The sequence below is a fragment of the Tachyglossus aculeatus genome, chromosome X1 (assembly GCF_015852505.1).
Source record: "Tachyglossus aculeatus isolate mTacAcu1 chromosome X1, mTacAcu1.pri, whole genome shotgun sequence".
Taxonomy (NCBI): domain Eukaryota; kingdom Metazoa; phylum Chordata; class Mammalia; order Monotremata; family Tachyglossidae; genus Tachyglossus; species Tachyglossus aculeatus.
Window position 1 is genome coordinate 38,930,724 of NC_052101.1, and position 25,919 is coordinate 38,956,642.

Genomic DNA, 25,919 nt, shown 5'->3' on the forward strand with positions numbered 1-25,919 from the left:
AAAAACATGGGAACTTCCCCATGTGCCCCCGGAGCAGTGTTGCCACCCCAAATCTTTCTGTTGCCATGGAGGACTATGAAGGATGCCTCCTCCCACAGTGCCACACCTTCAGTGAGCCTCTCTCAGCTGTAATAGGCATGGTGCCTAGTTCCCTCCCTTGCCCATCCTGTGAGGGTTAGAATCAGTGAGTCTAATAAAGGACGCACGGCCTGGCTCCAGGAGGTTCACTCCTTGCTCCCAGTGGGTTCTGTCTGCAGAGGTCGGAGGCAGTAAGCTCACGAGACCTTCCTGCGTCAACAGCAAATAGAGAAAAGGCCCAGGAAGGGTGTGGTTGGAAAGACTGAATTTTCCCCGATTTAAAGGACTTGTTGAAAGTCCCCGTCAGGCCCGGATTAGATTTTCCACAATTTGCAATGCTCTCTGAATAGCTCACAAATGGCTCTCGTCCATCTGCCAAGAGAGTGCAGCCAACGAAGGGGGTGGCCTCCTTAGGCAATGTGGCAGCGGACAAAAATGATGAAGTCCTCCCTGGTAACGACACTTCTTTTGAATGGTATTTGTTAAGAGCTTACTATGTGCCAGACATTGTTCTAAGCACTAGGGTAGATACAAGCTAATCAGGTTAGACACAGTCCATGTCCCACATGGGGCTCAAAATCTTCGTCCCCATTTTACAGATGAGGTAACTGAGGCACAGAGAAGTGAAGTGACTTGCCCAAGAGCAGACAAGGCAGAGCTGGGATTAGAACCCAGGGCTTCCTGACTCCTAGGCCCATGCTGTATCCGTTATAATAATAATTATAATGGCATTTATTAAGTGCTTACTATGTGCAAAGCACTGTTCTAAGCGCTGGGGAGGTTACAAGATGATCAGGTTGTCCCACGGGGGGCTCACAGTCCAAGCCCCCATTTTACAGATGAGGTAACTGAGGCCCAGAGAAGTTAAGTGACTTGCCCAAAGTCACACAGCTGAGAGTTGGCGGAGCCGGGATTTGAACCCACGACCTCTGACTCCAAAGCCCGGATTATACCACGTGGCCAGGAAGGCCCAGAACCCCTTGGGTCAGCTTGTGATTTTGGCAGGGATATTGTTGCTGAGTCAGCAGGGAGATCACAGCACACAGTTGTGATTCCTAGAAAGGGAATGTGAATTCCAGGTGAGACTGAACAGCCTACAGGATTGGGAAGGTGAAAAAACGAATCAATCTCTCTCTCTCTCTCTCTCTCTCTCTCTCTCTCTCTCTCTCTCTCTCACCCTCTCTCTCCCTCTCCTTTCCCTCTCTCCCTCTCCTTTCCCTCTCTCCCTCTCCTTTCCCTCTCTCCCTCTCTCTCCCTCTCCCTCTCCCTCTCTCTCCCTCTCTCTCTCCCTCTCTCTCTCCCTCTTTCTCTCCCTCTGTCTCTCTCTCTCTCTCTCTCTCTCCTGAAACCTTGTGGTTCTTTCTCTATTCTGTGGCTATTTTCAGTGAGGACCAGATTAGGAATAGCAAAAGTCTCTTCATGGGGGAACTGCTGGTTTTCTTAGAAAGCACTTTTCAGGTTGCTTTGAGGCAGGTTCAGTGGAACATCTGCTGTGTCTTTTCTTGCCATTTAAGGTGTCCCTGTTGGCTACCCTGGGGCCAGATGTGGGGCCCAGATTCCATGCTCCAAACTGGCTAGAGAGACTGGAGCCAAGGGCCATGTGGAGTTCTCCGTGCAGCTCTCCCTCTAGATCAAATTTCCAAATCTTTGGCTTAGCCTGGCTGCTTCTGGGAACTACTCTCCCAGGCTTAAATGCTCTGGGCCAGACCGGGCCAGGCAGCGAACACCCACGGTTCCTCCCCTTCCCCTGGGAAGGGGCAAAGGAGGAGGGAGAGAGGAAGGTGAAGGGAGGGAGTGGAAAGGGGAAACCGATGGCCACCAAAGTCATGCTTGGTTTGGAGTCTGTGAGGGAAGGAAGAGAAGCAACTCAAAGGGCCAGCAGCTGTCTGGGAAAGACCGGTGAGGTGTGGAGAATGAAGTCACTGGAAGTGATTTAATAGTCACACGTCTGTCTGGGGGCTACTGAGAAATTTAGAAACTTCCACAGGAACTTCAGAGAAAACTGTGGACAGGGAGCTGGGATCCTGGTGAGGAAACAAACAGCTGAATAATGCAACTGTGGCACTGTCCTTGGCCCCTCTGTCTCTCTCTTTCAACTCCCATATTCAGTCATCAAATCCTGTCAGTTCTTTTGTTACAGCATCTCCAGAATGCACCCCTGCCTCTCCATCCAAACTGCCATCCCCCGAGTCGCAGCGCTTGTCATATCCCAGCCAGATTACTGCATCAGCCTCTTTGCTGACCTCCCTTCCTCTAGCCTCTCCCCATTCCAGCGCATACTTCACACTGCTGCCAGGATCATTTATGTGCAACATCATTTTGTGCGCATTTCTCCACTTTTCAAAAACTTTTGCAGTGGTTGTTGATTCCTCTTTTTTCAAGAGGAAATTCCTGATCATTGGCTTCAAGACCCTCAGTTATCTGAAACATCATTTTGTGCACATTGCTCCTCTCTTCAAAAACTTTTCTAATGGTTGTCGATTCCTCTCTTATCAAGCAGAAATTCCCAATCATTGGCTTCAAGGACCTCAGTCAAGCTCTCTCCTGCCCACTTGTTCTCACGTCTCTCTCACCATACCCCAGCTGACACGCTTCACTTCTCTTAAACCAACTTACTCACCGCGCTTTGTTCTTGCCTCTCTCTTGCCACTGACCGCTTGCTCGCACCCTCCCTTCTTCCTGGAACTCCCTTCCCCCTTCACATCCAGCAGACCGCTGCTCTCCGCGTCTTCAAAGCCCTTCTGAAATCACATCTCCAAGAGACCTTCCCTGATTAATCCCTCACCTCCTCCACTACTGTCACTTCAGCCATTCTAAAGCATCGCTTGGGTAATAATAATAATAATGGCATTTATTAAGCGCTTACTATCTGCAAAGCACAGTGCAAAGCACTGTTCCAAGCACTGGAGAGGTTACAAGGTGATCAGGTTGTCCCAAAGGGGCTCAACAGTCTTAATCCCCATTTTACAGATGAGGTAACCGAGGGCCAGGGAAGTGAAGGGACTTGCCCAAAGTCACACAGCTGACAAGTGGCGGAGGCGGGCTTTGAACCCATGACCTCTGACTCCAAAGCCCATGCTCTTTCCATTGAGCCACGCTGCTACTCTATTTTATCCTCGCTTCCACCCAGTGGCGGAGCCGGGATTTGAACCCATGACCTCTGACTCCAAAGCCCATGTCTTTCCATTGAGCCATGCTGCTTCTCTATTTTATCCTCCCTCCCACCCAGTAGCACTTACATACATCTTCAAACTGTGTTCAATAAGTCTGACTGATGGGTTGATTTTGCCTGCTGTTTTCCTGATCCCTGTCGGGCCTCCCAGCTCTGGCGAGCTTTAGTCAGGGGTCACTACAGGGGTGTGGGTGTGATGAGAGGCAGCGTGGCTTAGTGGAAAGAGCATGGGCTTGGAAGTCAGAGGGCATGGGTTCTAATCCTTGATCTGCCACTTGTCTGCTGAGTGACCTTGGGCAAGCCACTTAACTTCTCTGTGCCTCAGTTACCTCATCTGTAAAATGGGGATCAAGACTGTGAGCCCCACGTGGGACAACCTGATTACCTTGTATCTACCCCAGCGCTTAGAACAGTGCTTGGCACATGGTAAGTGCTCAACAAATACCATAATTATTATTATTATGAGGGAGGGTCTCCCCCAGCTTTGGAGGTGGAGCATTCCACCTTCTGGGCAGGCTCGTTCTAAGATTCAGGAGTATCCTGAAAGGGTTTTGTGGTCCAGGGGTTGGGTGGGGTGTCTGCATGGTCCTGGAAGGTATTTAACCCCCAGCAAATCTGGAGTTTCCTGGGAGTCCTATCTCCTCCCCTCTGCCTTTTGAATTGAGAGAGAGAGAGAGAGAGTGCACATTTGTGAGCACTGGGAAACCCTTTGGGGATGTATCTGTTGAGAGTTTATCCCCTGCCTCTGAGCCCCACACCCAGGGCACGAGGCCCATTTCAGCCCCATGCCAGTTGGCAGCTGGCACACCCTTAGCCTGGCACCTTAAGCCACATCATTTCTGCCTTGAGCAAGAGGAAGTCCCTAAGGGAAATTTAAAGAAATCTTTGGGTTTTCACATTTCAGATGTTTTTGTCCCACCTAGGGAAGGAGGGAAAGGAAGGGTGGGGATGTGTGGCAGAGAGAGACTGACTAGGTGAAAGGTGGAGGCTGGGAAGGGAGTGAGGAAGATGGCTTCCACCCACTCACCGGTTCCGTGGTTTCAAACCGTCTCATGGACGTCAGCCTTGACCCACTGCCCCTTGCGTGGGCTCCAGATGTTTATCTCCTGGCCCAGGAGCGCACTCTGAAAAGATGAGGGGGGCTGGGGGAGCAGGGGTTTCCCGACTCGGTCCCCAAATCCTGTAGCTACTCCAGGCCCGTCACTGCTCTTGCTGGGAGTGGAGCCTGGTGTGGTCTGGGCCCAGCAGGCGGGCAGGAGGCTGGAGTAGTTCTTGGCCAAGAGGAATTCTCTTTGTGTCCAATCCCCTCCCTTTGGCTCTAGAGTTTGTTTCCATGAATTTTCCCTTCATTATCCTTTACTGGAGCCTGTTTCTCCCGGTACTTCGAGAATGAGTGAAGTGTTTGAGGAGCGGGAGTCTGGTTTTCCGTCCCGGGGCTGACTGGGATCGCCGGGGCCCGGCAGGGACAGTCCCAGATGAGAAGCGGTGGAAAGAGGTTGGCCCAGCCCTTGCCTTCTTTGTGACCTAAGACATATTTAAAAAATAAATAAATAAATAAATGATGGCATTTATTAAGCGCTTACTATGTGCAAAGCACTGCTCTAAGTGCTAGGGAGGTTACAAGGTGATCAGGTTGTCCCACGGGGGGAGGCTCACAGTCTTAATCCCCATTTTACAGATGAGGTAACTGAGGCACAGAGAAGTTAAGGGACTAGCCCAAAGTCACACAGCTGACAACTGGCAGAGCTGGGATTTAACTTATCTGTGCTGGTTTCCTCACCTATAAAATGGGGATTCAGTACTTGTTTTCCCTCCCCCTTAGACTGCGAGCCCCACATGCTCAGTACAGTTCTCTGCACACAGTAAGAGCTCAATAAATACGATTGAATGTGGGACAGGGATCGGGTCTGATCTGATTTTGTTGAATCAGCCCCAGAGCCTAGTTCAGTGCTTGGCACATAGTGAGTGCTTAACAAATACATGATTATTATTATCAAGGGGCTGGCGGGCGGTTCACTTTGGCCCAACTTTGAGCACTTGTAGAGCATCCTGGTGCCAAGTGCCATGGCAGGGAGCAGAGCTGGGGCGGGGGGAGAACCTGGTCCAAGAGTCCTGCTGCTGGGGGCTTTCAGGGCTTCTGACTGTGGGACCACCAAGTTGACTGTGGGTGTCCATGGACATGGGCAAATAAGGCTAGGGGACTCCTAGGCTGCTGGGTGACTGGCGGCACCCAAGGGTCTGTATGGGCCGGGACCCTTAGGGGTGGGCTTGGGCCAGCGCCCAGGCTGCAGAATAAGGTGTCCAACTGTGCTGTGAAACCTCAGCACTGCACCCTAGGCCTCAGTCAACCCCTGGGCTGACCACTCCTAGAGAGAGCCCGGGCTTTGGAATCAGAGGTCAAGGGTTCAAATTCCGGCTCCACCAATTGTCAGCTGTGTGACTTTGGCCAAGTCACTTCTCTGTGCCTCAGTTACCTCATCTGTAAAATGGGGATTAAGGCTGTGAGCCCCCCGTGGGACAACCTGATCACCTTGTAACCTCCCCAGTGCTTGGAACAGTGCTTTGCACATAGTAAGTGCTTAATAAATGTCATTATTATTATTATTAGAGTGGCTCTGGTGGGGCCGAACCCCAGCCCTGGATAGATCCAGGACCACGTAAATCACTCCCACCAAATATGGGGTGCCCACCTGTCCTTGGGAGACATTCCGTGCCCTGGAGTGAGATGTCCCAAGGGTTATAGTAATGGTGACAAAGCAGACTTGTATCTACCCAAGTGTTTAGTAGGGTGCTTGGCTTATAGTAAGCAGTTAACCATACTATTATTATTACTAATCACAACTATTAGGGAAAGCACAAAAGGAATTTGCTTATCCTCTTTCCCTCTGTCTTCTACTCACCCAAATCCCTAGAGTAATTTTAACTGTGGTATTTAAGAGTTTACTTTACGTCAAGGACCATGCTAAGTGTTGGGATAGATTCAACACAATAAGATCAGACACAGTTCTTCTTTGGGTTTTTTTTGATGGTATTTGTTAAGCGCCTACTATGTCCCAGGCACTGTACTAAGCAATGGGGTAGATACAAGCTAAATAGGTTAGACACAGTCCATGTCCCACAGAGAAGTTACAGAGAATTGCAAGGAAGCTAAGTGACTTGCCCAAGGTCACACAGCAGACAGGTTGCAGAGCTGGGATTAGAACCCAGGTCCTTCTAACTCCCAGGCCCGTGCTTTGTTCATTACACCACACTACTTTCTCATGGGGTTCACAATCTAAGGGGATATTCATTCATTCAATCGTATTTATTGAGCACTTACTGTGTGCAGAGCACTGTACTAAGCGCTTAAATGGGGATATGTAATCCCCATTTTGCAAATAAGGAAACTGAGGCCCAGAGAAACTTAGTGACTTGCCCAAGGTCAGACAGTAGGTAAGTGGCAGAGGTGGAATTAGAACCCAGGTCTCTTGACTCCTAGGCTTGTGTTCTTTCCATTGGGCCTTAAGAGTCTGGTTCAGCACCAAGATGCCCTGTGGGTGGGATGCAGTTGAGCCAGACCTTCCCAGCTACATTGCCTGGAAAAAGGCTGTCACAACACCAGACCCACATTTTTCTCCATACTGGAGAAGCCAGGGGTCCTCAGTTGGGGGGTTACTGTACCCCCGGGGTGGGGGAGAGGCCAACAGCTACGTGGATTAGGCGGGTTCCCAAGCTTCCGTCAACTTTCCCAGACAAACGCGACCCTCGGGGAACCAGATTTCAATGAAACGTCTTGGAACCCCCAGCGCTGATTTATTTGGGCGGTGGTTTATCCTCAGATTTCAGAATTCAATTTATGCCCCTTCCTGGGCCCCCAGAACTGAGCTCAACAGCCAAATTCCCATCCAGAGCTCCATGATCTCAGTGTCTCACCATGTGGGCCATGGGCAGATGCTTCACCCTTTCAGAGCCCTGAGCTGGTGGCTCTCGGGTGAGTTCACTTGATTTTCTTTTAACAACTCGTGGAGTTTTCTTGGAGTTCACTGTCGAGGCAGATTAGCAGGGGTGGAGGTGGGAGGGTCAGGCTGTTCATATGCTTAAGAAGTCAACATTTTGGAAGCTATCAAAGACCATCTGAGGCTGCTGTGTTTGAGCTCTTTTGGTATTCAATTAATCAATCTATGGTATTTATTGAACACTTACTATGTGCTAGACTGCAAGCTGGCTGTGGGCTGGGGTGTGTCTGCTTATTGTTGTATTGTACTCTCTCCAGCACTTAGTAGTGCTCTGCACACACTAAGTGCTCAATAAATATGATTGAATGAATGTAGTAATACTAAACTTACCAACCTCCTGGATGGACGTCTGTGGATAAGGTTGGCTCCTGGGTCTCAGTTTTCTGGTGATGTTTTCTTAAAAAAAAATAATAATAGTAAAAAAGACCAAATTCCCAGGATACTTTGGGTGATTTTGCCCACAGGTACTGACCTGCTGTCCTTCTGCCCCACCCATCCCTAGTTCATCTATCAATCACTAATAGTGTCGACAGTATTTAGCACACCACATTAAGCACATGGAACAGTACAGTGGAGGTAGAAGGACCAAGGAAGCCGCACAGACACTAATTATTTACAGTTAGTGGAAAGAGAGAGAAAAGTAATAATAATAATTGTAGTACTAATTAAGTTCTTGCTATGTGCTATGCACTGTACTAAGCTCTGGGGTAGAAACAAGATAATCAGATCCTACATGGGGCGTACAGTCTAAGTAGGAGGGAGCACAGGTATTGAATCCCCATTTTGCCAAAAAGGGAACTGAGGCACAGAGAAGTTAAGTGACTTGACTAAGGTCACACAGCAGGTAAATGGGGGAGCTGGGATTAGAACCCGGGTCCTCTTACTCCCAGGCCCGTGTTTTTTCCACTAGTCCACACTGCTTCCCTAAAAGTTAAAGCTATATCTGGAAGAGCAAGAATATGGAAAGATGGATACGGGGAATCAATAAGTGAATGTGAATAGATCAATTATGGACACAGGTGCTAAGGTGAATGTTGGAATGACCAGACTTGGATTGGGGAAGTTCAAATGGGGAATGTTTCCTGGATTTCAGGAGGACTTTGAAGCTGAGGAGATTGTGTCTTGGGTAGATTTGAAGGGGGAGGAAGTAAGGAGAGGAAGAAAGAAGGGAGGAAACTCCAGGGTTTGAATTATTTCCATTGTGTGCTGAGGTGCATTGCCCTTTGAGTAACAATCAACTCAAATTCTGCCCTGTCTGTGGGCTGGTTGGGCCTCTGGCTCCGTTTCCCTTGCATAATAATAATAATCACTGTGGTATTTGTTAAGCACTTTGTGTGCCAGGCATTCTACTAAACACTGGGGTAGATGCAAGATAATAGGGTTGGTCACAGTCCCTGTCACTCATGGGGCTCACAGTCTTAATCCCCCATTTTACAGAAGAGGAAACTGAGGTACAGAGAAGCGAAGTGACTTGCCCAAGGTCACCCAGCAGACATATGGCAGAGCCGGGATAAGAACCCAGGTCCTATGACTCTCAGGCCTGTGCTCTTCCCACCATGCCACTTTGCATCTCATTTTTATAAGCACTTGTTTCCAATTTCCTCCCTATCTGCTCTCTTCAGATGGTTCGTCCCTTTTGGTTTCAAACCCAGTCAAGCCTCCCTTGTACTAAATGAGCCTTTAAACTCCTCCAGCTGCTCTCATTCCTGCCCTGACATCTTGAACAGGTTGTCTATACCCACAGATTTCAGTGCCTCTCTACCGGCTCTCTTTGACCCCACTACGGTCAAATTTTCGCTCCCCTCCTGCCATTGAGACTGCAGTCTTGAAGGTCTCCAGTGATCACTCCTTAACCATGTCCAGTGAATTCTACAGGAAGAGGAGGAGGAGGTCTACTCTGTCCTAATCCTCACTGATCTCTTAGCTACCACCGGCGTTGTGGACCACTTCCTTCTCGTGAAGACACCACCTGCATCTTTTTTCCCCAAACACAGTACTCACCTAGTTGTCTTCCCTCTTTTATTGCTTCTTTGCAGTCACTAGAGAAGCAATGTGGCCTAGTGGAAAGAGCACAGGCCTTTGAGTCAGAGGACCTGGGTTCTAATTCCCCAGTTCTCCTACTTGTATGCTGGGTGACCTTGGGCAGGTCAGTTAACTTCTCTGGAGCCTCAGTTTCTTCGTCTGTAAAATAGGGATTTAATACCCTTTCCCTTCCACTTTAGTCTATGAGCCCTCTGCAGGACAAGAGCTAGGCCTGACTTGATTATCTCCTGTGTTTCCGAGTGCTTAGTACAGTGCTTGGCACTTAGTATGCCCATAATAATTCCTTTATTATTATTTGTTGCCTCCTCTTCCATCTCTTATCCACTAACTGGGGGTGACTGTCAAGTCTCTTTTCTGGGTCTCTTTATCGTCTGACAGACGAGACAGTCAACCACAGTTAGTGGATGAGAGGTGGAAGTCTCTGTTCTTGGTCCCTTTCTCGTCTCACTTTGTACTAGCTCACTCTCTTGGGAAGCTTGTCCATTTGCATGACTTCCGCTATCAGCTCTATGCTGATCTTTCCCTAATCTTCCTGCCTAGCCCCAACTTCTAGACTCTTTCATTCCCTTCTTGTCCCTAAGGCATCTTCACTCGTATGTCCCACTAGCACCTCAAATTTAACATGTTTAAATCCGAACTCCTCATTCTCATTCCTTAAACCCACTCGTATTCCTAACTTTTCCTTCCCTGTCTCTAATTCTACCATCCTCCAGGTTGCAGTCTAACCTTTTCTCCTCACTGTCTTTCTTTTCTCAGATTCAATCAACTGCTAAATTCTGCCTTTTCTTCATCCACTACGATTCCTGTCACTTCCACGTCAACCAAACTGCTTTCACCCTGTTCAACTTCTTACCATATCGTAGTTAGGGTACTGCACTGGCCTCCTCACTGGTTTTCCTGGCTCCAGCCTCTCCCAGCTTGTGTCTCTGGATCGTCTTCCTAGAGTGTTGCTTGGCAAGCATCTTGCCATTCCTCAAAAACCTCTAATGACTACCCATTTCTCGTCACAAACAGCAAAAACGTCTTTCTCCTGCTTTCAATGCTCTCTCCATCTTACATCTCCACCCCTTATTCCCCAGCTCACCCTCTTGGCTCTTGCTATGCCTACCTTCTTTTTAACTGTATCTCACTCATAATTTTCCCATCTCTGATGCCTTGCGCACACTGTTCCCCTGACCTGAAACTCTCTCCATTCCACCTTTATCTCTCTCCTCACCAATCTACCGCATCAAAGCTCTTCATCGTGGAAGCTCTCATAAAATCACACCTCTTCCTAGAAGCCCTCCCAACTAGTTCACCCAAGGTGCACCAACCCAACAGCCACCCTTAGAACTTAGGTTTTTTTTTCCATCTTCGGCACTTAGGTACATATGTATATTCAATGACTTATTCAGCTGTTTTATACCCACATATTTGTACTATGGCATGTTGATGTCTGTCTTCCCCATTAGACTGTAATCTCCTTGAGGGCATGGAATGACTTTTGGTTCTGTTGAACTCTCCCAAGAGGTTAGTGCAGTGCTCTGCATTTAGTGATGCTTAGGAAATAGTTAACTTTTTAATGAAGGTGCTGGGTCCAGCAGGCCCCTCTGGGGATAAAGGTGGGTGTGGGGCTGGCCCTTGAAGAGAGGGGGATTGAGAGTTTTTCTCCCTTACGAGCCCCCTTCATTCTGCCCACTCCAGTGCCACTTCTGTGGGCAGGTTTCCCATCCTCCTCCTCCGCCTCCCTCCTCTTCCCTCCTCCTCCTTCCAGACCTGCTGGGAAAGCAATGTGAGGGGGAACGATCCCTTCTCATTGAAGGATGAGGGCAAGCCTGAGAGTGGGAGTTTGAGAGGACAAGGAAGGAAGAGGTGGGATGGAAGGGAAGAAAAGAGGGAATGCAGGAGAGAGAGTAGGGAAGGGGAGACAAAGCAGAGAAGGAAGAGGAGACAGGAGAAGCATCTCCCTTTGCCCCAACTCCCTCTCCACTTCCTCCTTCCCCTTCTTCACCATGCTTCAGGCCTCACTGGGCCCAAAGTCCAGGCACAGGAGGCTTTCTTTGCCCTGGAGCCAGTTGCCCTCTTTCCTCACCTTCGGCTGATCCTCCATCAGGGTGTCGCCCACCCCGTGAGGCCTCACTTGTTACCATCCATGGCTGTGACTGCTCCTCAGCAGGAACAACCAGACTCAGTTGCCATAGCTGTGGACCCCTACATTGTCACTGGCGCTGGAGCACCGGTGAATGGCCAACTGGCCCCCTCCGGTCCCAGCTCCCACTGACCTGTGAAGACCAGAAACGTGGCTCTGGCAAGAAGCAGCTTGGCTTAGTGGATAGAGCCTGGGCCTGGGAGTCCAAAGGACCTGGATTCTAATTCTGGCTTCACCACTTGTTTGCCGTGTGACCTTGGGCAAGTTACTTCCCTTCTCTGTGCCTCAGTTTCCCATCTGTAAAATGGGGATTAAGACTGTGAGCCCCACATGGGAGAGGGACTGTGTCCAACCCGATTAACTTCTACCTACCTCAGTGCTTAGTATAGTGCCTGGAAAATAGTAAGTGCTTAACAAGTATCACAGTTGTTATTATTATTATTATTGTTGTTGTTGTTATAATCCCTTTCTTCCCCCTGCCAGAGGGAACAGCAGACTGAACTGTATCTTGCCTCTCCTCCTCCCCAGGATCCTTTCTGGCTCTTAAGGGATCAGGCAGGCTAGATTCAACTGCCCGCCCAGTTTCTGCTGGTATCAGGAGCTGGCCCAGAGAGAAGGGGACCAATGGGAGGGAATGCGGTTGAGTGGAGGGATTTCTGGCTAATAGAGGAAGGAGGGGTTCCAGGTTGCCATGGGACCAAGAATTGGCCATCTGGGCCCCGGTGCCACTGTCTGAAGAAAGAGGTAGCCTCAAAGGGAATACAAGAAATATTCCAAGAAAAAATAGGGAGGGTCAGGGACTGCCATTTCCCTTCCTGTACCAGACAAAGCCCACTGAAGGGTTCAGTGAGGCAAGGATTCAGTGAGGCAAAACTGCCTGGCTCCAGCCCTCTTCTCTTAGGATATGGTCCTGGAGGAGGTTTTCCTTTAAAGCAAAACTTTCTTTGTCCCTGCAGGTCTACATCATCAAAGTTACGTGGTCAGGTGGCCCCACGGAAGCCATTTATCGACGGTATAGCAAGTTCTTCGACTTGCAGGTAAGAACCTGATCTAACCCTTGGAGGAATTTCATTCTGTCAGTGGGCCAGGCAGAGGGAGTTTGGGTGAAATGCTATTAATTGAGCATTTACTGTGTGCAGAGAACTGTACTAAGAACTTGGGAGAGTATAACAGAGTTGGTAATTGCATTCCCTGCCCACAATGAGCTTACAGTCTAGAGGGAAAAGTTTGGTTTCCTTACTACTAATATCAAGTGATCACTGGGGAAGCAGCATGGCTTAGTGGATAGAGCACAGCCTGGGAATCAGAAGGACCTGGGTTCTAATCCCAGCTCTGCCACATGGTTGCTGTGTGGCCCTGGGCAAGTCTCTTAACTTATCTGGGCCTCAGTTAACCTCATTTTAAAAATGGGGATTAAGAGTGTGAGCCCCCCATGGGAACGGGGACTGTATCCAACCTGATTGGCATGTGTATACCCAAGCGCATAGAACAGTGCTTGGCATGTAGTAAGCACTTAACAAGTACCTTAATTATAATTACTATTATTGTCAACAGAGCTTCTGGAGTATTTTCAAGGTGACTGAAATGACCACATAGTGGCTAGCAGTCCCTTACACACCTTGGGCTGAAAAGACCACCCTTTGCTGAGCTGTTACGCTTACTGCCCGCAGGGATTGGGCTGTTATCTTTCTGCAATCAATGCCCAGAGTGGCCCCTGTTTCTGATTGTCACATGCCAAGATTGACTGCCTGCAATTAATGTCTCCATGAAGTCCACAGGAGCTCCCCCATAACCATTGTCTGGGGTGGGGGCTCCCCAAATTCCTAGATTTCCTTGGGAACTGGAGCCTTTCTGGATGTGCGCTTTTTGCTCTTTCTGATTCTCAGCTTGCCCGGTCCCTTGGCTTCCAAAGCTTCCTAGGGCACAGTGTGGTAACAGATCATCGTCTCAAGCATTCAAAGCCACAGCAGCAATGAAATCTGATAATCAGACAACATGCAGTTGGCCTCCTGACTGTCACTCAATCTCAGGGTGGCCAGAGAACAAATATGCATCTTATTGCCCTAAAGAACAGTCAGCGGGGCAGATAGATGGAATGAACAAAATGGCCTAAGCCAGACCAGGAATTCCAGAGATGTGGGCTCATTGTGGGAAGTTTTTTGCCTCTGGCTTCTCAGAATGTGTATCTGGGAAACTTCTAGCAGATTTGTCCTGGATAATCTCCGCTCCACATCTCTCCCTTTCTCCCCATTCCCCAACGCTGCCAGCCACCATCACCTTGACTCCTTCTGTTTCTCTACTCCAACTAGCATCAAATCGAAACCCCTGCTGGGGACTTCAAGCCCTCAACCCCCTGTCCGCTCCCCTCTGACCACAACCTTGCTCCTTTTGTCTCCCACCACTCCCCTCTGGAAACATTCTGCTTGAGCCGGAGATACTTTTATCCCCACCTCTAATCCCTTTTTTCAAACCACACACCTTCCCTCTTTCAACACTCCTAAAAACTCTCCTCCGTCAAGTCTTCCCAGACTGACTCCATCTGATTGTTCATTCCATTTCTTTTGACTTTCCCCTTACAGATGGCCATCACCCTTTGGGGCTGCCCCTCTGCTTTTCCTTTCTCCTCATAACCCCTCCTCCCCAACTCCTTGCTGGTCCCTCCCTCTCCCACCCTGGTTCTTCCAGCACCTCACCCCCTTATCAGGTGGTCTGGAGTCACTTGGCAGTGATGGACTGCCCTGCCCTGCTCCATCCTTCCCCTCTCTGCCCCGTGTTTCTTGAAGCATCTGAGCTCTTTTCTCTGCTGGCAGTTTCATAAGGTGGTTGTTATTGTTGTTATTATTATTATATTTGTTAAGCACTTACTACATGTCAAGTACTGTTCCAAGCTCTGGGGTAGATGTAAGAAAATCATTTTGAACACAGTCCGTGTTTCAAATGGGGCTCGTAGTCTTGATCCCTATTTCACACATGAGGGAACTGAGGCACAGAGAAGTTAAGTGACTTATCCAAAGTCACAGGGTTCCAGGAGGGGGAATCTGGCCCTCTGATCTCAGCCCAAGGCCCACATGTGGGCTGACTTAAGGAGGCTAGAAATGGATCCCTGGGCACTTTCTAGAGCTCCAGGGTTGGATTAAATGCTTTTCTGGTGTCTATGCTTTGAGGCTGAGTGCTGCTCTGCTGGCTGCCTTCTCTCTTCCCAAGGGGCCCAGCCCAGCTGGAGGCTGACAGGCAACATATCTGTAATTTATTTATTATACCTGTAATTTATTTCTATTAATGTCTGTCTTCCTCTTTAGACTGTAAGCTAATTGTGGGCAGGGAACATCTTTTACATTTTTTATGTTGTACTCTCCCAGGTGCTTAGTACAGTTCTCTGCACACAGTAAGCGCTCAATAAATGCGATTGACTGACTGACACGAGGCACCTGTCGGGCAGTCCAGTGCAAAACCAGTTGTGAATGAAGGAGATTTTCGGGGCGCGCAGGCGGATGCCAACAGTTCACTGAGACTGGCTGAGGTGAACGGGGAGCTGGGCACAAGCAGGATTCATTCATTCATTCAATCGTAATGAGCGCTTACTGTGTGCAGAGCACTGTACTAAGCGCTTGGGAAGTACAAGTTGGCAACATAATGGGACTAGGGAGTGATCAGAGAGTTCTAAAGAGTTAGTGAGTCAGAAAACCCTGATTTGGAGTCTTTTTGGCTCCACTTGGAGGCTCTAATTGATCTCCAGAGAAACAATGGCCTTTTCTCACAGCTGGAAAATGGTGAGGGTGATTGCTCTCCAAGCCCAGAGCTGGGCTTTCTGCAGTTGGAGCCCTGGGACCAAAACTGTGACACTTTTGGGGAGGTGACTCTCTCAAATCTTCTCCTCCTGCTCCAAAGTCTTTGGCCTCACACCTTGATCTGGGTCTCTAGACTGTAAGGTCATCGTGGGCAGGGAGCGTGTATACCAACTCTGTTGTACTCCCCCAAGTGCATAGTTCGGTATTCTGCACCTGGTAAGTGCTCAATAAATATTACTGCTAACTAGATTGGGTCAGGGTCAGCCTGCTACCAAGGGAGGTCCTTTCCGAAAAGATCAGAGAAGCAGCGTGGCTCAGTGGAAAGAGCCCGGGCTTTGGAGTTAGAGGTTCAAATCCCAGCTACGCTGCTTGTCAGCTGTGTGACTTTGGCAAGGCACTTAACTTCTCTGTGCCTCAGTTACCTCATCTGTAAAATGGGAATTAAGACTGTGAGCCCCACAGGAGACAACCTGATCACCCTGTAACCTCCCCAGTGCTTAGGACCATGCTTTGCACATAGTAAGCACTTAATAAATGCTATTATTATTATTATTATTATTATTATTATTATTATTATCTGGGAGAGCCAAAGGGTCCCAAGGAGGCCAGGGCTAACCTGGGACTGACCTGAACATTCAGATCTGTGGGATCCAGACTTCTAGACCAGCGCTCATTCATTCAGTCGTATCTATTGAGCACTTACTGTGTGCGAAGCACTGTACTAAGTGCTTGTGATCAGGAAAGAGGCCAAGCTCCTGGTTCACTATATCTGGGATCATCCCATTCCCACAGGCTGACTCGGGGCCAGACTTGGACCTTAGAAGTGGGCTGGGCAAGACCGGATCCCAGGCCCGGGTTGAACTGTTCCAGCCTCTGAGCCGGAATGGAAACGTGGGGTACCATCATCGCAGCCTTCTACCCAAGGCTCGTGCCCGTTCCTTTCTGCCCTGGGTGCCCAGCACTGGCCCACCTCCTTTATGAGCATGGGGTTTACAGAGAAGCAGCGTGGCTCAGTGGAAAGAGCCCGGGCTTTGGAGTCAGCAGTCAGTGGTTCAAATCCCGGCTCCGCCAATTGTTAGCTGTGTGACTTTGGGCAAGGCACTTCACTTCCCTGGGCTTCAGTTCCCTCATCTGTAAAATGGGGCTGAAGACTGTGAGCCCCCTGTGGGACAACCTGATCACCTTGTAACCCCCCCAGCAGCTTAGACCAGTGCTTTGCACATAGTAAGTGCTTAATAAATGCCATTATTATTGTTATTATTATTATTATTATCATTACAGCACCAGCTGCAGTCAGTCAGTCGGTCAATTATATTTACTGAGCACTGTGCTAAGCACTTGGGGGACTCAGAAGGTCATGCAGCATGGCTCAGTGGAAAGAGCCCAGGCTTAGGAGTCACAGACGTGGGTTTTAATCCTGGCTCCACTGCTTGTCAGCTGTGTGACCTTGGGCAAGTCACTTGACTTCTCTGTGCCTCAGGTCCCTCATCTGTAAAATGGGGATGAAGACTGTGAGCCGCACGTGGGACAACCTGATAATCTTGCTTCCTCCCCAGCATTTAGAACAGTGCTTTGCACATAGTAAGTGCTTAACAAATGCCATCATTATTATTATTATTAATCCCAGCTCCACTACATGTCTCCTGTGTGACCTTGGGAAGTCATTTCCCTTCTCTGTGCCTCAGTTATCTCTTCTGTAAAATGGAGATTGAGAGCAGGAGCCCCACATGGGATAGGGACTGTGTCTAACCTAATTTGCTTGTATCCACCCCAGTGCTTAGTACAGTGCTTGGCACATAGTAAGCACTTAACAAAAACCATTATTATCATTATTAAAAAATAACAAGGTAACAGACACATTCCCTGCCCACAGAGAGCTTATCGTCTAGAGGGGGAGACATACATTAATATAAATAAGTTACTGATATTTACAGACTAAGCAGTCCTGGGTCTTCCATATCTGCTCCTTGAAGTAACTGAAATTCAATTCTCGCTGATACCCCAAGGAGCCCCAGTTAGCCTCAGCTGATGGTCTACCCGTAGAATCCCTTCTTTAGGAAACTGTGGGTCAGTCAATCAATAGTATTTATTGAACACTTACTACTAGCCCTTGGGAAAGTAAAATACGACAGAGTTACTAGATGCGGGATCAGACCGCCCATTGTAACCAAGGAAACTGAATAATAAACTTGAAGATGATCAGAAAGGGTCTCTGGGAGCTGGGCCTCAATCCTTGAAACAGGGAGACTATCTGTTTCCCCCTTCTAGACCGTAAGTTCGCTCTGAGCAGGGAGTGTGTCCACTAATTATGTTGTATTGTATTCTTCCAAGTGCTTAGTACAGTGCTCTGCACATAGTAAGCGCTCAATAATTGCCAGTGATGGATTGATTGGTTGTTTCCCTCAGCCTTGTGCCCTAAAAGTCCAGTATTCCTCCCTGCGAGAAGAGGGTCCCAGAAGGATTTGGGCCTGATCCTGATGCTTTTCTCCATCTCTTCCTGCTCTTGGAAGAGCTCGGAGGCGCCTGGGCTGTGGGAGAGCCGTGGCTTTGTGGGAGGAGAGCTGGGTGGGTTAGAAATCCTGCCCAAAACAGCTGAGAGTGAGGTGAGCGCCCCCGGGGAAAGCGGCCCTGGAAACATCCAAGCAGAATTGGGTTTCTTTTGTCTCATTTTTCATCTGTTCCTTCCCCCTCCCCACCGCCCCTGTCACCCCCCTCCCTTCCCCACCCAGGGAGCTGTTTTCCCAATGCTGTGACCATCTGGTTTCTGCACTGCAAGTAGCTCCAGCCAAAATAGCAACAGAGCCAGACTTGCAGAACCTGTAACCGATCAGGCAGTTAACACTGTCTGTCCAGGGGAAAAACAGAGCATTAAAGGGAACCCAGAATCTAAGTCTGAGCAAGGTCCTTGCTGTGTCTAGGGGTACCTGCGCCCCTTGGCCTGGCTCCTTCTGGCCAGGCCCCAGAGAGCCAGAGCCAAGGTTGGGATCAGATAGATACCTTTGAGCCTCTGGGTGTTCTCAATCCTGCCCTTTTTAAAAATGGTATTTAAGTGCTTTTTTAAAAAATGGTATTTACAGCCAGGCACTATACTAAGCACCAGGGTAAATAGAAGTTAATTGGGTTGGACACAGTCCCGCTCCCATGTGGGGCTCACGGTCTTAATCCCCATTTTCCAGTTGCGGTAATTGAGGCCCAGAGAAGTGAATTCACTTGTCCAAGGTCACAGAGCAGACAAGTGGAGGAGCCAGAATTAGAACCCAAGTCCTTCTAACTCCCAGGCCCATGCTCCGTCCATTAGGCCACACTGCTTTGCGAGGAGGACTTGGTTAACCCAGTCAGCTTGCAGCTGGGATACATCTGAGCAGAAGTGGGGTGAGGGCTCAGGAAACAGAAGCAATAGTGTCGACTCCCTGAGCCATGAAGTTAGCCCAAGATCCTGAAGACCAGTTGGATGGGCCTCACCCCCAAACCTGAGTGGGAGTGAGGGGGTCTCACACATTGACTGCCCTGCTCCACCTCACTGACTCCCCCAGTTTGGGGGATTCCACAGGCTGCTGGGTGGAGGGAGGCTGCCATGGCCAGTCAGTCCCTCGATCGTATTTGTTTAGCGCTTACTGTGTGCAGAGTAGCATTTGAGATAGTACAGTATAACAGACACATTCCCCACCCACAACGAGCTTACAGTCATTAAAAGATGGGGAGACAGATATTAAAATGAATAAAACTACAAATACGCATGTAAGGGCTGTGGGGATGGAAGGGGGGCTGAATAAATAGAGAAAATCAGGGTGATGCAGAGCGAGTGGAAGAAAATGAAAAGGGGGCTTAGTCACAGAAGGCCCCTTGGAGGAGATGTGCCTTCAGTAAGGCTTTGAAAGGGGGGAGAGTAATTGTCTATCGCATATGAAGAGGGAAGGCATTCCAGGCCAGAGGCAGGACATGGGTGAGAGGTCGACGGCGAGATGGATGAGATCGAGGTACAGTGAGAAGAGTAGCATTAGAGGAGTGAGGTGTGTGGGCTGGGTTGTAGTAGGAGAGTAGCGAGGAGAGGTAGGAGGGGGCAAGGTGATTCAAAATCCCCATCAGGCATCGCCCCTTGTCCCCTCCTGCCTCAAGCCTACAGTTCTGAGCCATCTCCAAGGGCAGCAGAGAGGCAATCAGCCCACTCCTCAGTCTTCCTCCTTCATCTCTGCTCAGTGCTGCTCCCGCCTCTCTTAAACTCTTTTGCTTCCCTCTACCTGCCCTTTATTATGGGGTCTTTTTTCCCCAGCTAGATTATAAGATCCTTGAGGGCCGGGAACATTGTCCCAGCATGTTTGTTCTGCCATTCTTAGGAACGAAGTGACTGGGTACTTTCTGCCATCTCAGTCCAGCACCGGGCCAAGCCTGGGCTGATTTTGTTCGTTATGGGAAGGGGACATGTCTGCTAATTCTGTTGTGTTGTACTCTCCCAAGCTCTCAGTACAATCCTCTGCACATAGTAAGCCTTCAATAAATGCCATTGATTGATCCCAACACATTGACCAGTGCTCTGCACAGAGTAAGTGCTTAGTACAGTGCTCAGCAGAGAGTAAGTGCTCAATAAATACTATCGACTGATGCAGAGCCCAGCAGTAAAAGAGGGAAACATAGGAGCCAGGATGATTGAATGGAGGCAGCTCTGGGTAGTCCCTTATTGTTTTGTTCTGTCGGGTGGGAGAAGAGAGAAACCCAAGGGGAGGCTGGAGAACAAAGACCCTTTTAGTGCTGAGGGGAGTTTCCCAAACCCCTGCTGAAGGTAACCTGCCAATCCATTAATCAATAATGCCTACTATTTGCAGAGCACTGTACTAGCACTTGGGAAAGTACAATACAGCAGCATTGGTAAACACATTCCCTACTCACAGTGAACCTCCTTCTTCGGTTTTCTGAGCATTCTTTGTGTGAGACCAGCACTGTCCTTGATGGTAAGGTTGAGTCTAGCTTCTGCTGGAATTTCAATGAGCTTGTCTCTGCCCTCCTGGGGAAGAAATAAATGATCTGGAGTCTCCTGTAGTCCCGATTGCAGCCCGGATCCCGGAGCCATTGCCTCTGTCTTGGGGGGTAGAATTCCCATCGGGATCATCTCCTCTGCTCAACTGGGTCAGCTATCATTTTGGGACCCATTATAATTGGGTTATTTTGTAAGCGCTTACTATGAGCTCAGCACTGGGTTAAAGACAGTCGGATCAGACCCGATCCCTGCCTCACATCGGGCTTACAGTCCAAGAGGAAGTAGAACTGGTATTTAATTCTTGTTTTACAGATGAGGAAATCGATGCACAGAGAAATTAAGTGATGTGCCCAAGGTCACACAGTAGGCAAGGTACACAGCTGGGATTAGAACACAGGTCTCCTGACTCCTGGTCCTTTGGTCCATCCGCTCATTAAACTATAAACACCTCAAGGGCAAAGACTGTGTCTCCTCCTCCTAATATTCCTAAGTGCATAGTACACTGTACATTAGGCATGCAACCAGGTGCTAGTGGTGCCAGAAATTGGGCTGTTGATGACTTAACATCAGCTGAGTTGATGATAAAAATAATTGTGGCATTAGTTAAGCACTTACTATGTGCTAAGTGCCGGGGTATATTCAGAACTGACACAATCTCCATCCACACAGGACTTGAAATCTAAGGGGGAGGGAGAACAAGTATTAAACATGCGTTTTACAGATGAGGAAACGAAGGCCCAGAGAAGTGAAGTGACTTGTCCAAGGTCCCACAGAAGGCAGTTGGTGGATCTGGGTGTAGAACGCAGGTCTTCTGATCCCAGGCCCGTGCTCTTTCCACCAGGCGACCCGCTGATGTTGACAGTTGTTCAATGGGTTTTGGATTTTTAAGGAAGGGGCACCGAAGCTGTCTTTCAAAGTCCAACTCTTCAGCTACTCAGAGAAAGAAGAGTTTTGGCGGTCACTCTGCTTACTGAGGAAACTGGATTCAGAAAGTCAGTCAGTTGTATTTATTGAGAGCTTACTGCGTGCTGAGAGCTTGGAAGTGTACAGTATAACAATATAGCAGATGCATTCCCTGCCCACAACGAGCTTATAGTCTAGAGGGAAGCTCTTTCAAAGCCGGTTACATCGACCGGTCCGATAATGCTGAGTTGGGAGCCTGTCTGACTCCACCCAGGACGTCTCCACTTTCTCCTGGGACTTCCATTAGGGATTCCTGTTTCTCTCTGAGCTGGATGCTTTCACCACTGACCCACCTGGAGCCCTTTCAGCAAGCAAGGCTGCCCGCGGCCCAGAGGTCTTGGCAGGTGCCGAGAGCTGGAAACTGTGCCTACGGTTGTAAAATCTCGGGCCAGTTGTAGGCAGCCTGGAAGAGAGGGGGCCCTCGGGAGCCTCTGGCCAGAGCAGGGAGTCCAGCTGTCCTGGGAAAAGTCCTAAATTACACGGAGGGGAAAGGAAAGGAAAACAGAAAGATCTTCTGGCCTAAATTTCTGGGCTTTCTAGCCAGGTCCAGTTGCTTTCCACTATTAGGCTGCCGCTGAGCCAAAGGGCTATTTCCAGGGCCTGAGCAGGGAGTGCCTCTGAAAGTGTTCTGCCATGGACTGGGGCACCGCCCTCCCCCTTCCCCACAGGATGCCAGGATTTCCCTCCTGGGCACCCCTCCTTCTGGACCAGTCCACTTCGCAGCCAAACCATTCCCTGCTTGAGCTTCATAACTGAATGGAAGAGATTGTTATCCATCAGGCTTCCCTTCTCTGGCTCAGAATGGCTCTTCTTTGTTTCGGGTCTGGTCCTGCTTTTGCGTGCTGGCCTTTCAGGAGGACTTCAGAGGCCAGTGGGTCTCCTCGACTTCTCCATCTAAGTCTGCTGGAGCGGTGGCATCGGAACCCATTTGAGGCTTCAGTGTGTTCTCCCCCGCCTCTGGCTGGGTGACCCTTCTCACTCAAAAACTGGGCCCAACTCAGATCCGTCTCAGCTGGGACCTTTTCAGCTCTCAGGGTTGTTTATGTATTTGCTTTTAGCGAGTCATGTATAATCAGTCATATTCATTGAGCGCTTACCGTGCAGAGCAGTATATGAGGAGCTGGGGAGAGTACAGTATTACAAAGTTGGTAGACACATTCCTTGCCCACAACGAGTTTACGGTTTAGAGGGGGATGTACAATAAGCAGAGCTTTGATGACCACAGATTTGTGTCTCTGGCCCTAGCTGGCCTTGGCTTTGAACAGCACCTTGGGAACTGCTTCTAGCATGGGTGACAGTCATGGATTTAAGAAATGTGACTCCCTTCCTCTCCCTGCCCACAGTTCAGTTGGGTCCTTTGCTCCTTCTAAGATTCCTCTATAATAATAATAATTGTGGTATTTGTTAGGCACTTACTAGGTACCACGGACTGTTCTAAGTGCTGGTGTGGATATAAGCAAATCGGGTTGGACACAGTCCCCGTCCCATGTGGGACTGACAGTCTTAATCTATAGGATTGAATCTGAAATAGCATAGCTCTCCTGATATTCATAGAATCCCAGATAATGTAGAGGCCTTATTAGGGCATATTGTCCAGACTGATGAATGACTCACTCTACCCAGGCGAGACTGAGTCTGAGTAGTGGGGGTCTAAGCCTACTGGGGGAAGCAATTTGGCCTAGTGGAAAGGGTCTTGGAGACAGAGGACTTGAGTTCACATCTCAGCTGTACTATTTGCCTGCTGTGTGGCCTTGGGAAAGTCCACACAGTTTATCTGTGCCTCCGTTTCCTCATCTGTAAAATGGGGATTCTATAACTGTTTTCTCTTTTATTTAGACTGTGGGCCCCATGTGAGACAGACTGTGTCCAATCTGATTATCTTACATCTACCCTAGCACTTTTTAAAATAGTATTGGTAAGCACTCACTATGTGTCAAGCACAGTTCTAAGCGCTGGGATGGATACAAGTTTGGATGCAGTCCTTGTGACATATGGAGCTAATGGTATGAGAAGGGAGAACTGGTATTAATCCCCATTGTACAGTTGAGGAAACTGAGGCACAGAGAAGTTAAGCGACTTGCCCAGGGTCACACAGCAGACAACTGGCAGAGCTGGGATTAGAACCCAGGTCTTTCTGACTGCCAGGACCCTGCTCTTTCCATTAGGGAATGCTGCTTCTCTGTCAATCATAATTGCAATCCCAGGTCTCTGTTCACCAGCCGCACTCCCAGCTAATAAGTGGTAGCACTGATATAAGCTCCCAGTAGGCAGGGTATGTGTCTACCAACTCTGTTGTATGGTACTCTCCCAAGTGCTTAGTACACTGCTCTGCACACAGTAAATAATACTTATATAGTGCTCAATAAATACCACTGATTAGGTGCTTACAATGGATGAAACCCTCTACCAAGCCCTGGGTAGACCATTGGTGCATACACAGTCCCAGCCCACAAGGGGCTGCCAATCTAAGCACTTAGTACAGTGCAAGCACTTAGTACAGTGCTCTGCATGCAGTAAGCGCTCAATAAATACGATTGAATGAATCTAAAGGCAAGGTGAAAGAGGGGCAGACGTGCACGAAGAGACAGAGAGAGGAAAAAAGAAAGCGGGCTAAAATAAACCAATAAAAAATGGCCCCAAGGACGGTAACAGTTCATTAATAGCTGGAGGGGACAGCTCTCCATCTCCTTGTCTCCAGTCATTACTGAATTCTTAAACGATGGTATTTATTGAGTGCTTCTGTGAGTGGAGCACTGTACGAAGTGCGAAGTCAATGCACCACAGCCTTCCCTGTGGTCTAAGGAATGGACAGGACTTTAGTCCTTCCTGTGGCGGGTGAAACCTGGGTCCGTCTGGGAAGGGGCAATGAGGAGTTATCTGGCTGCCCGGGGTACTCTTCCAAACAGTACAGTTCTCTGCACACAGTAAGCACTCAAAAATACCACTGATTGACTTTTAGACTGTGAGCCCGCTGTTGGGTAGGGACTGTCTCTATATGTTGCCAATTTGTACTTCCCAAGTGCTTAGTACAGTGCTCTGCACATAGTAAGTGCTCAGTAAATACGATTGATGATGATGATGATGACCAAGGCTCTGTCCTCTCCTGAGGTCCGTCAGGGTGGTGGTCTCATCTGGTGATTTTCCGAGGGAACCCCGAGACACCGATGTGAGCCATGCACCCCCCCCCCCCCCCAACTTCCACTGGACTTTCTCAGAGAGGAGCCCAGGATGGTGTTTTCCTCAAAGGGCCAGTGTTCCCACAGGGGCATTTTGGGACCACGGGGTGACCAGTTAGTTCCCCGATGGACCAGCCGTCCTGTTTTCATTCTTCTCTTTCATGGGAATTTAACGATGAAGCATAAAGGCCGATCTGTGAGAGCTGTGAAGAAAATTGAGCTGTTAAAGGAGAAATTGTTAAGACAGCTAGTGGGGTGGAGCGGAGAGGTCCTAACATCTGTCTGCAGAATTCAGGCAGGGACTATGTTGTTCGGCATTGTGAATTATGGCCTTTGTTTTTGGCCTTCGTGTGTCTCTTGGAATGTGGCGTCTTTCTGCCTCTCCGCACCCTGCCTTTTCTGTCAGGCTTGGTCAGTGTGGGACCTGAGCAAGTGAGAAAATGATAGCCATTGTGCTCCCAAGCCCTGAACCTTTCTCAACATCTAATCACCAAGGGCAGTGTGGTCTAGTGGAAAGAGCATGGGACAGGAGGTCAGGAGGCCAGGGTTCTAATCCCAGCTCTGCCACTGGCCTGCTGTAAGAACTTGGGCAAGTCACTTAACCTCTCTGGTTCCCCCTTTCCTCATCTGTAAAATGGGGGTACATTACCTGCCCTCCCTTCCTCCTCAATTGAGAGATATTGTCCATTCTGATCATTTTGTATCTACCCAGCTCTTAATAAACACTTAATAAATATAATTATTATCTTGGTTTAGATCCTGGCCCCAAAAGATGCTGAGCTTGCAGGGCAGAGACTATGTCTGTTTCACTTGTGCTCTCTCTTTTTTTATGTTATTTGTTAAGGGCTTGCTATGTGCCAGGCACTGTGGGCTGATTCACACATATTCATTCATGATCAGGAAGCATCCTGTCGTGTGGGGCGGCTCCTGGTCGGGAAAGTCCCAAGTCCTCTGCATCTGATCATCTGTAGAGCCTCCAGAGAGAGCAGTGGGGCCTGGAATCAGAGGACTTGGGTTCTAATCCCAGCTCTGCAACTTGCCTCCTGTGTGACCTTAGTCAAGTCATTTAACTTCTTTGTGCCTAAGTTACCTCATTTGTAAAGTGAGAACTAAGACTGTGAGCCCCCCGTGGGCCATGGACTGTGTCCAACCTGATTAGCTTGTATCTACTCCAATGCTTAGTACAGTGCCTAGCACATAGTAAGCACTTAACTAATGCCATTTTTTTAAAAAAATAGCCCAAGTATGTACAAGCAGGTAGGAACTGGAGTGTCAGGATCCTGTCTAGATGCCCCATGAAGGAACCCTGGCCATGGCCTGTCCTCGGTCTGTCCTCAACTTGGGTGGCTCATCTCCTGTTGACGATGAATATTTCGTATTTCCAAATTCTCCAAAGCCGGTAATTATTCCCCCCACATCCTGAGCATCAGCGACAGCCAGCGTTGAGGCAATAGTTATTGCCACATAGCTTCAAGGGGCAGGACTCGTGAGGGGAATAGGCAGCAGCAGGCGTCCTGAGCAGCTACCCAGTGCTGAGCTTAAACGAACTATCAGCAAGCAAGGAGGGCAGAGCAAGCATTTTAACAAGAGTGAAGTGTGGTCTC

The 25,919-nt window shown here is 48.9% G+C and overlaps 1 protein-coding gene across 1 annotated transcript in view; it reads left to right on the top strand.

Annotated features, from left to right (window-relative positions):
• The window catches only part of SH3PXD2B (SH3 and PX domains 2B), an 85,993-nt gene that overhangs the window by 13,579 nt on the left and 46,495 nt on the right, over nucleotides 1–25,919 (top strand). Inside the window, exon 2 of the mRNA XM_038740007.1 lies at nucleotides 12,373–12,453. Coding sequence (XP_038595935.1) covers nucleotides 12,373–12,453 — 81 coding nt within the window. The remainder of the gene's footprint in view (nucleotides 1–12,372; nucleotides 12,454–25,919) is intronic.